Genomic DNA, 16607 nt, shown 5'->3' with positions numbered 1-16607 from the left:
CCCGAGCCCGCCCGGGTGGGCCCGCGCCCTGCCATTCTCCAGGCTCTCGGGGGAGCTAGCGTCCCAAAGGTTCCCGGTCCCTGCAAGCTGCCCCCCACCCCCAGCTCCAACCCTGGTTGGTTTTCCTCTCACCCCGGGGGACAGCCCTGGAGAGGGTGTGGGGCTCCCCACGTGCCTGGCTGCAGCAGCAAGGGGCTCAGCCCCCCTCTCCAAAAGGTCCCGACCTCGATCCCCTTCCAAGTACAGGATGAGGGAGGGGAGGGCGATCCTCCTCGCCGGCCATTCAAGAGGCCCGAAGGTGACAGGGACTTGGGGCCGGGCTGGCGGGCTCCAGGGAGTGGGGGAGGGAGGCAGCCGCCAGGCAGGCTCCGGCTGGGTCCTCACGTCACGGCCCCCAGGGCCAGAAAAGGCCGCGAGAACCTTCCCTTGCCCCTTCCCCCCCCCCCCCGCACAAATACACCTCCGCTGGGGGCGGGGACGCTAGGAGACCAAAAGACGGTCACGGCCGCGCTCTTCTCTATTGAAAGTTTCAAAAATAAATTGAGCTTCAAAAGGCAACTCCCCAAACAGCCTGGAGGCTGGCTGGAGGGGAGGGCTGGAGGAGGATGCCTCCTGGGTGACTTGTCCCTGGGAGGTGGGGGGTCAACTATACTTTTCCCTTGCGGGGGGCGGGGGGGAACTTGCCTCCCCTCTCGCGTGACACAGCTAAGTCTGCGCTGAGCCGACCGCACTCTGCGCGCGCGCCGGGACGCCTAGGGTCAGCGGGGTCCAAGCCGCGACACCGGGGACCTCGGAGGGCGCTCGGGCCAGGCCGTTTCTCCCACAACCCGGAGGGTCCCTGCCTTGCCAAGCCGGGTCTGGCGGCGAGGAGATCTTCCCCCCCCCCCTTTTTCTTTTGTTCCTTTTCTTTTTTTGCACACTGGTGCAAGAAGATAGCTTTGCCTTGCGTTTCCGACGTGCAAAGGGAGAGCGAGCCCAAAACGAAAACGTCCTGAGTCCTCCAAACTTATTCTTGGATTCGTGTGGGAACCACGGGCTTAGGGGAGCAGAGCATTCTTTTTCCATTAGAACTTAAATATCTGAAATTGCTGTTCTACCCAATTCTAATCAGCCCTCTTTCCGTCTCTCCTTTTGCTCCCTAATTTAAAAGAAAAGTAATTTCAGATTGAAGCGGCTCCCTTAGCCCCAGTAAGGGACTTTGTTTTTAGCTTTGCAACTTGAGTGACAGCTCATTTGGGTTCTGTGGGGGCGGTCTCAATGACTTAAAGGCGAAGGTAAGGGGGATAGAGGAAGCAGCAAGGACAGAAAGACTCCTCTAGCAGGAAAGTTTTCTCAAGAAAACACATAACACGAGGCCCAGAGACATTTCAATAAAAATTTATTGAAATTTCAATGATGTTTTAAAGAGAAGAAGAAATACAGAAAACCAAAGAACTCATCCACAATTATAACACAAAATATACCTTCATGAATTTTTGTCTTTAAACCATCTGTCAGCACCTGACTTGTGAACTGTGACTCTCTCTATAGGCACCAATTCAAAACACCACCAATACCGAAGACAGTAGTCAATCCCATCTCGTTTTGAAGAAATCAGACTAGCAAATACAAATACAAAAGAAAAATTAGAAAGTCAAATCACAGCCTCTGCACTCCCCACCCCCCCACCCCACCCCCAAGCAATCTCAGAACCACACTTGGGGTGTTGTATTTTAAGGAATTTAAGGTGAGCTGGGATGTGGGGTCACAAAGTAATGGCACTTCCCACCACTCTTGGACATTAAAAAAAAAAAAAGCTTTTTTTTTCCTTTTTTTTTTTTTGCAGGCAACTCTTGCAAGTGTGTTGGTGTTGGTGCAGGAAAGTGTATTTTCTGGTTTTAAAAGCGATCCTTTACCTTGAAATAAAACTGACGAAAGGAAAACAAGAACACAAAACCTGACAGCTGCGACCCTATTTACAGAGAGCTATGTACAACGTCAATAAATTAAAGGTTTAATTTTCCGAGCATTCATATTCTACCTATTTACAAGAGTTATCAAATAATTACATAAATACTTTGTCTAATAGTCTCGCTTCTTCTTTATTTTTCTTAAAACCTTGTTATTGCATATACAGGAAAGAGAACGAACGGACAGAGGAGGACATAAATCCTGCTACATAGCTTAGAGAAAATAAATTCATTTTTTGTGTTTTCCCCACCCCTTCCCTTTAAATCCTCCCCCTTGGGGTTGCCGATGGGAGGGTAGAGAAGGGGGGGAGGGGAGAAAAGTGTGGGGTCATGTTCTTTTCTCTCTAAAAGCAAGCATTTCAAAATAAAACCCACAAATACATTACTGTGGAACATGCAAGGAGAGACCTATAGCAGCTCTTTAAACATCACAGAATATTAAAAAGACACAGATTTCCTTAATAGAGACCAAACAAGGATGGCAATGACTTCCCTCCCCACACAATGTTGCTCAGTCATTTATTTAGAACTGATACGCAAGTCACTATAAAGTTTTTAATCTTCACAATCATGTTTATGTATTCATTTGTCCCCAGTATATATATATATATTTTTTTTAATTTTTTGTTTCTACTTGACACGGTGAAGGAAAAAAATATATAAATCTGCACTGGGGGAGAAGCCTTTCAACACCTCCCCTCCTGGTGGGCCTGGCTACCTTTTGCTTCCTTCCCACAGCTCCCAGACCAGCCTGGCTGGAGGTGCTCTGGTCATAAAATGCTTTCGCTCCCACCCCAAACAGCTCCACGCAACAGACATTTCTGAGCCCCAGAATCTGAACCAGATCCCGGATATATAAACCACGCCAAGACGACAGGGCCTGTTTCTAGGACATTCTCTAGAGGGAGTCCGGCACCCCTTCCCAGACAGGACCGCACAAAGAAGCGGCCAACCCCCCTGAACGCCCGTGGTTTATTTTACATCCAACAAAGTGCACGGCAGACTGGACTGGACTGGAATGAAGAGATTTTCCTAGGGAGGGATTTACGGGGACCCGCTGCGGGACCTGTCCGGCTTGGCTTCCAAGCCGCTGACCAACCGCTGGATGTTCTGCAGTTCGCTGGTGGCCGCCTCCTTCTCCGGGCAGAGTTTGGGCGACAAGGACACAGAGCTGGAGGAGAGCGTGGAGGAGCGGCTGTTGAGTTCTGAGCCTGAGTCCACGGCCACCGAGGCCGGGCTGGCGGCCAGCGCGGCGGCTTTGCCGTCCAGGGGCCCCGCGGCCGCGGCCATGGACGGCAGGGCAGTGGTGAGCAGGCTGCTGCTGTCGGGGACCGGCATGGGGATGGAGTACGGGCTGTAGCGCAGCCGTGGGCGCATGGTGTTCAGGTTGAGGAAGGGGTGACGGTGCACGGAGCTGGAGGCCGCGGCCGAAGACGCAGCCGCCGCTGCGGCCATGTACGTGTAGGGGTAAGGGAACAGGCTTCCGAAGGGCGACATGGCCAGGCCCTGCGGGCAAGGGGGGAGGGGGCAGGAGGAGAGAAACGCAGGCAGTGAGCAGGGGGTTGCGAGATGGGGAGGAGCCAGCCAACCTCCTCCGTCCATCTACCCACCCCAAACCCCCAAGCCCACCACCTCCACCCTGGGACCTCTGGCAAATCCTTCATCTCTTGCGCCATGGGGTGGGGGGGGGGGGCACTCAAACTTCCTTCTCTAGGTCCACCGGACTCCCTATGCCTCAGCGTTCTTGTGGGAGGGGGATCCAGGGCAATACTAAATAGTTCACACACTGATGGGGACTTTGGATATTAAATGAGCTAAGACCCGCAAAGTGCTCCACGGGGCACCTGGCCAACAGAACGGCTAGAAATTCTCCCACGGGGGGGGGGGTCAGCTGTTGCACCTGTTAAATGGGACGGCAGCCTAGTCCAGCCACAGCTAAGGTAGCTGACTGAAAACCGCCACGGGGCGTACGATACTGGACATACATTTCTTTCATTCTTCCTCCCCCACCCCCAACACAGCCGTCCCACTCTAATTCCAGAAGTTTCTCAAATGAGAAAGAAAAAAATCCAGAGATGATCCTTAAGCTAAAGGAAATTGAGGTTGTGGGTGCAAAAGGCATTTGCTCTAAAGACAAAAAAATCACCCAGTCTGATACCGGTGTTTCAGGTGGAGAAACTGAGGTGAGCCCCGGGGGAGCAGGAAGTCCCTCCCTCTGGGGCAGAAGCAGAATTTAAAATATAGGTACCCCAGCCTGGGCTGGGCTAGTTCTCTCTGACCCTGATCTTGGGGTACCATTAATACTTGTGTGCCCACGCAGCCTCTCGCCCACCTGTCCGCTGCCCACTTGGGACAAGGTGACCAGGAGAGGCTCACAGACAAGGCAGCAATGGGAAAAGGCCAGAAGCCAGCCAACCCTGTTCTCAGTTCCCTCGTCCCCCCCAAGAGGGGAGGACAAGGCTGCTTCTTGGCTCAGAGAAGGGAGACGAAAGTACTCAGACAAAACAAAAGCAAGGGCGTGCAGAAAACCCCACAGAACCTCTTTCGCTGGGTTTCCAGCAGCCCAGGACTTCTCCCCAGCTGCCCTGCACCCCAGCACAGCTGTCTGAACCACACAGAGGCTGCTAGGCCTGCCCCAGCCAAGCCTGCCCCTATCCTGACATTTCCCACCAGGCACAAACTGTTAACCCTTTGGGGGACAGGGGACAAAGTTCCCATTGGGAGGAAAGGTTCAGGACTCAACTCCCACCCAAGGAGAGTCAGCTCCCCTCCCCAGGCCATGGTCTCCCCCTTGTCTGATTCCTGGTGGCTGGTTGGCTAGGAGTCATTTAAGAGATAAAGAGACATTCCCACTTTGAAGCTCGAATCAGAGACCCTGAAAAAAGCCCTGGGGTAGAGTCTCTGCTCCAGCACTTAGCAGCTGTGTGACTTTGGATAAGTTACCCAACATCTCTGGGCCTCCGCCACCGCATCCATGAAGTGGAGGTCACTGACAGTAGGGCCACTGAGTCAGAATAGACCAAGTGCGATTTCAGTGCTGGGTACAGTTTCATTATCATTCTACTACCCAGCTACTCTACTCTAAGCAGTCCTGATCTTAGAAAAGTATTTTTTTAAGCTTTTGGGGAAAGTGTGAGGTTATGCTGAGTCCATGAGGTAACCCTTGGGCTTAACAATTACTACTAGTACTACTATCATTATTATTATCCTTCAAAGCTCCTCACCGAGGGGCACTGGGTGAGGGTCTGGGAAACCATGGAGAGCCGGGGAAGACCCCGCATTATTACCTGAGAGGCCAGGACATGCTGCTGGAGGTGGAAAGGCAGGGTGGCCGCCGACGCCCCCGACAGTCCCTGCGCCGCGGCGGAGGCCATGGCCGTGGAATCCAGGCCCGAGACGCCGGTGGAGGCCCCCGACACGGTGGCCAGCAGGGGCCCCATGCCCGCCGCCATGCTGGAGAAGGCGCCCCCCATGGCGAACTGGCCGGGGTGCAGGAAGAGCGGGTGCCCGTTGAAGAACTGCTGGCCGGCCAGGCCCGGGGCGAAGCCGAGGCCCGGCAGGGGGCCCTGGCCCAGGTGCGCGGCGGCCGCGTCCGTCTGCACCGTGAGCGGCGCGAAGGCCTCTTTGCCCGGCAGCGCGCGCGCCTCCTCGGCCTTGGACGTGGCCGCGCCCTCTCGGCCGGGGCTCCGGCGCTCCTCCGCGCCCAGGCCGCGGGTGCTGGACGAGATGGTGGCCGGGCTGTGGCGCGAGTCGGGCGACGCCTTGTCCAGCCGCCCGGCGTCCCGAGGCCGGCCGCCGGGCTCGGCGGCGAAGAGGTGCGCCTTGACCGCGGGGCTGCCCTTGTCGCGGCAAGGCTCCTCCGACGTGGTCGTGGAGATCTTGGCCGCGTCGCAGGCCTCCGGGCCGTGCTCCTCTTTGCTGTCGGCCTCGGCGTCGCTCTCACCCTCGCTGGGACACAGATCTACCAGAGGACGGGGAACAAAAGCCAAGCGGAAGGGCGTGAGCTCCTATCTGGGCCAGTGGAACTCCAGCCCGGCCATTTACAAGCTGGGTGGTCCCGGGCACACCCCTTAACCTCTCTGTGCCTCGGTTTCCTCATATGCAAAGTGGGAACGAAGATAGCTCCCAACTTTAGTGGGATGTGTCAATAAACTAGCAATGAATGAATTTAAAATATTTAGGTCGAACTGAACCCCTTCTCCCAATCCCTAGGGGATTCTACTATTTTTTTACAATCATCCATTGAGCTCCTACTGTGTCCAACCCCCCCCCCCCCCCCCCCCCCGTCTTTCCCCCACTCCACTACATTTCCTTTTCTTAAAAATTAAACTCCTCCTAAAACTCACTTTGGGAGCACCTAGTTACTATCCAGAGTCTTTGTTCAGTGAGTGACCAAGATGAATACCTTCCACAAATTTGTGAATTCTTTCAGGAGGATTCGTTTGAACCCTGGCATCTGAATTGGTAGTGGCAGAAATTAAAACCCTCCCCTCCCCCAACCCACACACTCAGCGGAGCCTTCTGTGTGCCCCCGTCCCTGCAGACAGAGATGGGAGCAGCCTGCTCACTGCCCAGAGAAAATCACAGATTCTCCTTTTGCCGTCACCACACCCTCTGTGGGTGTCCTACCAAAAAGAAAGAAAGAAAGAGGGATCCACTTTTATGTGTAAAGTCTAAAAGGATGGCAGTCTTAATGGACTTTCATTCTGATTCACTTAAAAACAGGTTTCCTCCCCTTGAGAGGGAGAGAAATGTCTTTCCAAATAAATAGTGCTTGCGCTTTCAACAGAGGAACTAACTAGGGATTTGAACCATCTTGTCCCCCTCCCACTCCCCCAACCCTCCCTACTCAGATCCCTAGGGCTCGGTCTGCTCTCCCACTGCCCACTGCTGCTCTGGGGCTGGACGTTTTCTCAGCCACCTTCCTTATTCCGGGTGGCACAGAGAATCCCTTGCCTCTCCCCCCACCTGAACCCCAACACATTTTAATCTAGAGCTCAAAGACAGTAAAACGTCAGCAGTTGCTTGGTTCGAGACAGCAGAGGGACAGAGACAGCAGCGCTAGACACAAGTTTTCAAGGCTGGCTCCACATAGAAGAAACATGGAGACACCCCCACCCTCAGCCAAATCAAGGTTTGGGGGAAGGGTTTCTGAACTCTCCTGTATATGATTTCCAGAGGGGGACATACCTGGCCACGTTTTTGGAACTCTGGCTCTTGCTTCTTAGAAGCTTCTAGAGGCACCTGACATTTTTGAAGGGCAGGTTCCCTGGTGGGCGCCCTGCCCCCAACTCTCTCAGGTACCCACCCCTCACCCCGGCACCTCCCCCCACAGAGCTGGAGTGGAGAAACCAGAGGGGACCAGGCCTACCTTTGAGGTTCGAAGTCCCTACAGTGGAGACGGCTGGAGAGGAGGACTGAGCAAAGCAGTTGAAGGCTGCCTGTTCACTGGAGGACTCGTCTGAGGTGCCATTCTCCTTTTTGTGTCTGTCGTCGAACACTCTCATGGACTGTAGGGTGAGCTGTTTTCTGTGGCAGAAGCCCACACCCGGCGTTACAGACCGAAGGTACATCTAGGCCCCCCCGGCCCCCCCCGCCATTTGCCTCACCCTCTCCAAAGACCAGGTGTGCAAACGGGCACACACACACCCCTCACCCTGCTCACCACCCATGGACAACACATCAAGAGTTCCCTGACACCTGCTTGCTCCAAGGCAGCCACAGAGACCCAAGCATAGTTCTTGACCCTGGAACTAGGCTGAAGAGTGTACCACAGGATGGGGAGGGGTGGGGGTTGGAGGAAGGCGTCTTCAGGACCAGAGAGGCTCATTAGGGAAAGGCCATGAGCCAGAGACAGGTGAACGGCAGGCCTTACAGGAGGGGACCTGGGTGCCCAAACTGGTGAAAACCAGCAGCCTACACACTCCCGACTCGACTCCTTGCTAAGACTGGGAGGCAGTGGCTTCCTTCGTGGTACACTTTAATTGTTTCACCAGTGCATTAATTAATCGTAACCGGAGTAAAAAAAAAAAATCCATTTAGATGTTAGAAGTTCTTTTTATCATGCTCACCCCCACCCCGCAAGGGGATAGGTTAAAGATCTAGACTGATTTGCTGGATTTTAGAAATTCTTTGAAAGCTGATGGGGGAGGGGAGAGCGTCTTCCATACACTACCCAGCTGTCTGCTTCATGCAAAATGATACATATACCCATGAAGGAGGGAGCCACAGACTTCTCAAGGGGCCTCAGTTCTGTCTGATGGTATTTGCAAGACAAGACTGCAAAAATTCCAAAGCATTTTGTGAATGGTTTAGTCCTTTCCTGGGACCTGCCTAGGATGAACCTCAATTAATTAGGAATTAACAGGCACTCTGCATAATTTGTTATCCCTGACACTCTTCTTTCCAGAGACGAAAATGGCATGGCCTAGTTCATCTCCTTTAAGGTAACCTGTAGGAGGCAGGAAAAAGTACAGTGTCCTGAGGTCCATAGACAGGGGAAGGACGGGCATAAATTATTTTCCTCTCTCCCCCTCTCCAACTACTACAGACGTGCCTGCCTCCCACTTCTAACAGATGAGATCTGGGCCACAGAAAAGTGATTCTCCAAATTATCTGAGAAAATAATACTGAGTGTCTCCACTCACCTTTTTTCTCTCCTGCCATTTCCAGTGTCCCGGAAACCTTTTGCAAAAGGGTTGTTGTCTATTTTTAGCTGGGTTATCTAGAGAAGGAGACACAAGCAAGAAAGAGACGTTGGCCTCATTTTCCAGAATGTTTTGGGGGTGTTGCCCCCCAACTCTGTCTACTAGAAATCTGACTGCCCAAGGAACTCACTGGGCTATGCCAGGTTAAAGACAAAGGGAGAGGACTTCACAGTTTGTCAGGCGGAGGGGACCAAGAGAAAAATCAAAACAACTGAACCTATGACTTGTATCTCCCATAGGAAGCCAAACCAGGGATTCCAGACTGAAATTAGACTGTCTGGGAAATGCCTCATTCTGTTCTGTAGGCGGCCTTGAGAACTTGTACTGAGAAATGGAAAGATTATCAGAAGCTGTCAAAAGGGACAACCTGTAGATCTTAAAATTGTGCTTTCTTTTTTTTTTAAATATAGCACCAATTAATCATAAAATATGTTAGGGCATTATTTCCTACCTCCCCCCCCCAAACACACACCCCACAGCACACACTCCAACCTTGTCTATGAATCTAATTAAATGATTTATGGGGTTTTCATTACCCTTGTGCCAGAATGGGTTTCATTTTTTTTGCTGGATTTTGTGGGGAGGGGGAGGGTTGAGGAATTACAATATTGACAATTACAGATGTCAAAGGACTGAATGACCACTGGAAACATTTGCTTTCATTTATCTGCCCTGCCACCGCCATTAGGTTGGAGAAGGCCTCTGGCTTCTTTGTCTGATCAGAAATGGTACATTTTATTATTACATTAACAACTTACATTCACAGGGTTCTGGGTCTAGAGGAAGCATGTATTTTGCATGCTGGGGCAAAATGCCATAGTATGTAATCTTTCAAATCCCTTCCCTTTGAGGGGAAAAAAAAACACATGGTATACACAGATTTCCCCAGAGGTGGGGAAAAGGCCCCTTGGATGGATTCTTGTTTCTTGGAATAAACTCCTGTATATAAGATTGCTGGTGTCTCCGGATTAAGGAAACATACCTGAATATCCCCACGGGGCCAGCCAGAGGACCCACCCATGGTGACCCTGAGTTCAAGATACAAGGTGTTGTCAGATAACCAAGAGTCACTTTCTCTCTGTGTCTCTGTGCACATGCCCATGACCTTCAAGCCACCATAACTTTATATACCAGGGGCTGCCTGCTGTTCCATTTGGGGGTACTCCTAATCCTGGACCTGAGGCCCAAGGGAGGAAAAGCCTTCCAATGAAGTGATTTTGACTTTGGTCATCTCATCTCAAAAGCATGACCCCTGTGATCAGAGAAGGTTTTTCCAAACACACACACACACACACACACACACACACAAAACACACACCATAAAAAACACAGCAGCATAAAAGATAATAAAAACCAGACCAGCTACTCGGGATTTCTGGCTAGGGGAGAAAAACTGCTCTCCAATGGGATTCTCCTTCCAAGATCCCAAATGGCTTTTACCTTCAATTTTTAGCTGGTTACTTTAGAACCTGGAACCTGATATTTGATCTGTCCTGCTGGAGGAGAAGGGGCTAAGCCTCAAAATAAGAGAAAGCCCCCACAGATGGCAGCCCAGAGGAGCAAAGTGAGTCTGACCTCTTTTCGCTCCGTGTGGGATTCCTAGCTGGTCAAGTTTTTGTTTTGCTTTGTTCTGTTTCTTCCCTGCCTCTTGGGATGGGCCAGACCCCCTTTCCCCAAAAGCTCCATGGAAGAGTCAAATCACGGAAGAAAAAACTCCCATCCATAATCTTTCCTAACTTTCTCCACCTCACCCCGGAGCGGCCTAAAGGCGGCAGGGGAAAAATACCACCCTTAAAAAGAAAAGCGCCTTTGGTTACCTTATCGTTCTGGTATGCCGTTACAGCGATGAATTCGGTTTCGGGGAACAAGTAAGTCCGAAATGTACTATAAGGAAGTTTCAAGATGTCATTGGCTCTCACAATGTGGAATCGAGGCTGGTATTTGTGCATGGAGTTCAGTATTGTCTGCAGGGAGGAAGAGGGGAGGCAGGGACGAGAGGAGACATATATAAAAAAAAAGGTGATTTAGTGGGACCAACGGGACCTCAGGACCCCTGCCAGGCTGACGTCTACCCCACCGACGGCTTATGCCAAGCCCACCTCCTCGGAGCACCTCTTTGGGCACATTCCGCTCCACAGACATCCTCTTCTGGAGAATCCAAAATTGCTCCTCAATTTCCAAAGGGTCCCCCCACCCTCACCACCTAAGGTCCGTTCATACCTTGAACCCTAGCCTACCTGAGTACCAAAACTATAATTCCCCTGCCACGTTGCGTGATCACTTGGGAAGGCCAAAGTCTTAAAAGATAGAGAAAAACATGCATTTTAATTTACAAAATGATTCAGTCCTTTAAGCGCCCACTAATTGACGAGCCCAATCCACTTAAAGCCCTGAAAGGTTGAACTCTAGAGAGGAATATTTATGCCTTAATCAAATCAAGGGCTTCAAAGGCAATCCTGGCCCGCTCAAGATACTTCCGTGCCATTCACGTCTTCTGGGGCCTAATCTCTCTGCTGATTCCTCTCTTATCTCTCAGCTTTATTTTACTGAAATGTTGGGGAGAGGTAGGGGGCTGGGGGCAAAAGGTGTTTTGTTTGACTTTTATAAGCAATTCTGGTCTCCTGAAAGTTTCTAAGGACTCTCCCACGGAATCTATTTCTATACACTCCCAACACACACAGACGCACACAGCAATTTTTATCCTGGAGAACTCAGCCTCATTTCTAGTAAACCTGACTTCCACCTCAGGCCCATATTCTTTTTTCACAAAAGAAAGAAATCTTTCAAAAAACGCAGTCACCTTTAACAAATGTAGCCCCTGGTTAAAACTCCTTAACCTTAAAACTCCCGCGAGAAACAATATGGCTGGGTTCAAAACAGAAGTTTCAGAGAGCTCAGAACCAATCCCTGGAGAACACGGAACTTTAAAGTGGATTTTGTTATCTTAACAACTGGTTTTTAACTTCACTGTCAGCCCTTTACCAACTGGGACTGCCACAGAACGTGAGCGGTCAGTGTTCTGGCCCTCGATTCTTTTTTTTTTTTTTTTTTTTAAAGAACGCCAGGCCTTCCATTATCTGAAGAGAAACCCTCTGGAATCCTCTCTCTCTGGCTGTTTCGGATCGAACAACTTTGCTATGCTTAGCAACAGAGAGCAAGGGAGAAAGGTCTGAGCAGAAACTGGTGATTTTTGCAAGGAGAGGGAAGCACTGCCTTCGCTAGGGTGAAGACAGAGGAAATTTTACTGACTAGAGCCGGACGGTGAAACTTACAAATCCGTGTTTGTCCGAAATGTTGTTGGTGAGTTTCAGTTTGTGGAAAGTGACAACTTTGGACATCCACTGTTCCCCCGTAGCAGGGCTGTCTGGGTGAATGTACATTCTCTTTGGCATTTCAGGGTCAGCCTTACCCGCCACCATCCACCGAGAATTATGAAATTTATATCGACAGTCATCAGCAGCTATAATGTCCATCAATAAGATATATTTGGCCTTTTTATCCAAACCAGAACATCTTACTTTAAATGGAGGAAACATTCGCCTACAATGGAAGGGAAGAGAAAACAAGAGAAAAAGAAATCACTCAGACTCTGTGGTCTGATTCCTTATTTACCCTAAAATGTTTAAATCAAATTTAAAACTTTTGTATTGTGATGGACTGATGAGGCTTCGGTGTCAGAGGAGGGCTACTGAGTGCAGAACCGATCCTTCCACGGCCCAAACATTACATATGCCCCGTTTCTCTACGGGGGAATGTCCCAAGGTTCAAAACAAGTGAATATTGCCCTACAATTCTCTGCAGTGCCTAATACTTTCTCCACAACTTTTTCCTCTTGTAGGACTTCACAGATGGCCCTCTTTGCAGAGAAATTGTTGCCTGTGCTCTTCCCCTTTGAGTGTCTACTTCTAAACAGCTTGGAGTAGGATTTTAGTAAAGTGAGGTCAGTCAAGGCTAGAATTTTCCACCACTTCACTGATGAGAAAATGTTAAACTTATCAAGGAAATATACCTCCACCCTCCCCTACGGAACAGGAATCCCGCCGCTGGCGAAATGAAACTGGCCGTCAGTGAGTTCTCAAAACGAATTTTGTAGTTCAGGCTGGACTCCTGGGCCTGATAACTAATTCGCCTAGGACGCGGGCTAACAGCGTTTCTCCCATGGCTCAGACCGGCCCCAAACTGACTTTTACTTCCCAGGACTGTTGGCCTTCTAGAGTCTCAACCAAAAAGGAAGCACTTCGATGTGAAACTGAGGAAATGTCTCCTGGGTTTGAGAAATTTTCTGCCAAACTCTGGCCTCCTTTTTAGCTAGGAAAGACACTGAAAGCTCAAGACACGAAGAGAGGAACGTTGTTTTTTATTATTCTAATGATACGCCTTCATGGGCTTCAGGGCCATAAAAAAAGAATCAGTGATTTTAAGTGACAGGCAGGTTTCAGTCAGGCAAAGACCTTGTGAAAGTTATATGAAATATGGTTGGTAAGATTCACACGTAAAAAAACAGCATGTGTCTCTCCACTGGCTCCTTGAATCTGCAAACATAATCTTAATGATCCAAAATTGCCTCAACTCTCCCTTGGATTACAGACACGTGAATCGCTGCAGACACACAAACCCGAATTTCTCTGTGACCCTGCCAGAGGCACGCTCAGGTGCCCCTACAGACCCAGAGGCTGGCTGGAGGGCAGAAAGGGCAAGTGGAGAGCTATGTCAGGTCTCCCACGACCACACCAAAGAAAAGGGCTTCAAGTTTGTTCTCTCTGGGAACAAAATGAAACAAACCAAACAGAACATCAACAAAGACAGGCATGGAAAGGTTTGCCACAGTGAATTTCCTGGAGTGGGGTGGTTTTCTTTCTTCCTGCAGTAGTGTCTGTGCTCCCTTGAAAAAAGTCTATCCAGCCCGTTGGGAAATCCAGGATGCAGAGCTAGGTAGGAGAAATGACCCCCCTGCAGACATCCAGGTAAGCTGAAATTTCCTGCCACAGAAACAGGGCCGGGTAATGTCTGCACACAGTTCCAGGGGACCTAAGTTTTTCTCTAAGCCCAAATTAACTGACAAACCAACCGTGCTGGGAAGAGATAAAGGGGTGGGAAGGGGAAAAGAAAAAAAAAAGCAATTATTTTGGGCGGGGGGGGGGGCAGGGTGGCCTCTGCCACTTGCTTACCTTCCCGACTTGGTAATGACCATCTCCGTGCCCCGCTTGTGGAACTGATCCCAAAGTTCTTTGGCCTCGAGGTGCACCTTGGGGTCATCCTCCACTTCTTCTTCGGGCTCCATGGTCTTCAGAGGCCTCAGATGGGCCTGGGGCCCCAGGGACGAGAAAGGGATGCCGGTCTCAGCCGCCCCCACCAATTGATCCATGATCGGCTTGGCCAGGGCGCCCGGCAGCGAGAGCGCCGCCGCGCCGTTGGGAGGCAGCGTCAGCGCGGGGAAGAAGGGCGGCTGGTGACCCAGCACCGCGCTCATGGCGAAGTCCGGCGCCCGATGAGGTAGGAACGGATGGTAGGCCATGCTTGTCCCAGGAATGACCGGATCTCTCATGGAGAGGCTCATCCACTCCAGGCGGGGCGCTGGGCTCCAGCCGGGGACAAGTCCGCAGCTGCTGTTTGGTTTTGTTTTTGGTTTTTAACAGCAGCACATAGTTTGAAAAAGAAAAAAAAAAGAAAGAAAAAGAAAGAAAAAGGGGGGGGAAACTCACCACTCAAGCACCCTAGGGAAGAGGAAGGAAAGTGTCTTTTGGGGAGGGGGGATGCCGCTTTTAAAGAGGGCAAGGCGAGAAGTCAGAAGACATAGTCGCTTGGGTGACTGTCCTTGTGCCTTGCGTTTTTTAAAAAGCCGCTCCTGAAGTCGGTTTCACGGGGCCAGGGGAGCGAGCAGGGTCTCACCCGCGCCGAGCCCGGCCGCTTCGCCGAAGAGACACCGCAGCCCCAGGTCCCGGGAGTGGCTCCCCAGCCCCCAGTTCTTTGTTGCAAATGGGAACCGCTCCGCTCGGAGACTTTTTACCTTGTCTTCTCCTTCTTCTTCCCCGCCCCCCTGTCTGTCTTCCTCTCCCTCTTTCTCGCTGGAGGCGCCCGCAGTTGCGCTACACCCGGCTTCCCCAGCGAACTGGAGAGCGGAAAAGTCTCTCGCCTTTAAAAAAAAAAAAAAAAAAAAAAAAAAAAGGCAACAACAACAACTCTCTGATTTAAGCTCTCTTCTACCAGCGCTATCAAAACTTGAACTGCAAACTGGCTTCCGTTCGCCCTCCTCCTCCTTCCTCTGCTCCGAGCCTCCGGAGGTGTCTGGGTTGCAATCCGAGTCCTGCCGTGCTCTCCTCCCGCGCCTGTCTTCCTTGTCCTAAAACGTGAGCGAAATCGCTTCCTAAATCTGCGTCCAGACGCGCAGGGACGGGAGGATTTAGTAGGGGGAATGAAAGGGGGAGAGGGGGAAGAGAGAGAGGGAGAGCGAGAGAGAGAAACAGAGTAGAGAGAGGGACGGAGTGGGAGAGGGAGCGCGAGCAGAGGGAGGGAGCGAGAGCGAGCGAGCGAGAGCTCCGCGCCACCCTCCTCCGCCTCTAGAATTCCCCGGGCGTCTGCTCGGCGGCTCTAGAAGGTCGGGCTCTGCTGTGGGCTGCGGGGAGCCGGAGGCCTCTTGATTGGCTCTTTGACGCTTTCGGACCAATTGTGTTGCTGCATAGGCGTGGTTTTCACAGGTCGAGTGCTGGGGGATAGAGCCGAGTTATAAAAAGAAGGTGTCGGAAACTGTAACGTCGCAGCGCCGCATCGGTACTACTGCCTGTCCTGTGAATATGTCAACATGATCAGAGGGAGGGCGGGGAGCCACTGGGGAGCGCGCGCAAAGTCGCCTCTAGGTGGCTTATCGAGAGATCGCTGCAGCCCCGGAGCTCGCTCGCCGGCGCTGGCTCAGCCCACGTCTGAAATGCCTCAGTCATCCAGCCGGGGATCGAGGGAGGAGGCAGGGCCCCGGGAGGAAGGGGGAGGAGGAGGGAGCAAGCGAGCGAACGAGCCAGGCCAGGAAGGCGGAGAGCGCGCCGGGCGCCGGGCAGGGGCGCTCGCCTCTCGCGCGCAAGGCTCGCCTCTCCTCTCCGGGCCGCCACAGCCGTTTCTGCGTGCGGCTCACCCGCTCACGGCGGCCCCGGGAGACCCAGGCGGGCGGCCGAGTGCCCCGCGAGCTGCCATTCCGCCGCCGGGCGTCACAAAAGGCGGCAGCGGCGGAGAGGCGAGCGCCGAGACTCCGGGCTTGCGTGCTCCCCAGCCCCACGTGGAGCCAAGCTCCGCCCGGCCGCCGCTGAAGGGCTCCCGAGCTCGGGTGGCTCTCGGCGCCCGACTCCCGGCGTCTGGGCTCTTGGGGCTCCGGAGCATAGGCGTGCTGGGGGGCTCCCTCTTCCCCGAGCCCCACCCGAAACTGTGGGCGGAGACCCGAACACCCCGGCACTCCAGCGCGCGGACTCGGGCCAGCACCCTGGGACCCAGCCACCCGCGGGAAAACACGTACAAGCAAACACGTACACAGCCTGCGCCGCGGGCCCTGGCTGCGCTCCCCCCCCCCTCCCCCGGGAGGCGGACTCCGGGGTTTTTTGGAATGGATTTACCAGCCCTTTTAGGTCTCGTCTTCTATCTGAATTCGGGCTCCCTGGGAGTTCCACCTGAATGTGTGCGTGAGTGTAGAACAGAGAATGGAGACCCGGACAGAAGGACCGCAGCGAGGGACTGGGTTTTGGGCCTGCCCCCGCAGAGCCGCTGCCCTCACCTCCCCGGCCACTGGCAAGCTGGCAGGGGGAGGTACGTCCTCTTTGTATCTTCTCCACGCATCCCACTTATCTCTCCGTGCACCCGGGGACATATCTCACCAGAAGTCCGGGGTGAATTTGTAAAACAAACCGTGATACGCCCCCACCCCAGAGGCGAGGTGACTGTTCCAGTTCAGGTAGGGTGGGGGCGTCAGCGA

The 16607-nt window shown here is 52.5% G+C and overlaps 1 protein-coding gene across 2 annotated transcripts; it reads right to left on the bottom strand.

Moving 5' to 3' along the window:
• Positions 1-1361: 1361 nt before the first annotated feature.
• On the bottom strand, positions 1362-15226 carry TBX3 (T-box transcription factor 3). Of its 2 annotated transcripts, XM_046024885.1 has the most exons (8): positions 13825-15226; positions 11929-12196; positions 10894-10953; positions 10474-10620; positions 8597-8673; positions 7321-7478; positions 5237-5910; positions 1362-3455 (listed from the first exon to the last, which is right to left on the bottom strand). In XM_046024885.1, the coding sequence occupies exons 1-8, from the start codon at positions 14211-14213 to the stop codon at positions 2994-2996; spliced, it is 2235 nt and encodes a 744-aa protein (XP_045880841.1). In that variant the 5' UTR covers positions 14214-15226; the 3' UTR covers positions 1362-2993. The 2 variants fall into 2 exon arrangements, with proteins under 2 accessions (XP_045880841.1, XP_045880842.1); XM_046024886.1 differs by lacking the exon at positions 10894-10953 and having other exon boundaries at positions 13825-15224.
• Between the last annotated feature and the right edge of the window lie 1381 nt (positions 15227-16607).

This window comes from Meles meles, chromosome 12 (genome assembly GCF_922984935.1).
Source record: "Meles meles chromosome 12, mMelMel3.1 paternal haplotype, whole genome shotgun sequence".
In the NCBI taxonomy this organism is placed as follows: domain Eukaryota; kingdom Metazoa; phylum Chordata; class Mammalia; order Carnivora; family Mustelidae; genus Meles; species Meles meles.
This window is presented reverse-complemented; position numbering and strand designations above follow the sequence as displayed.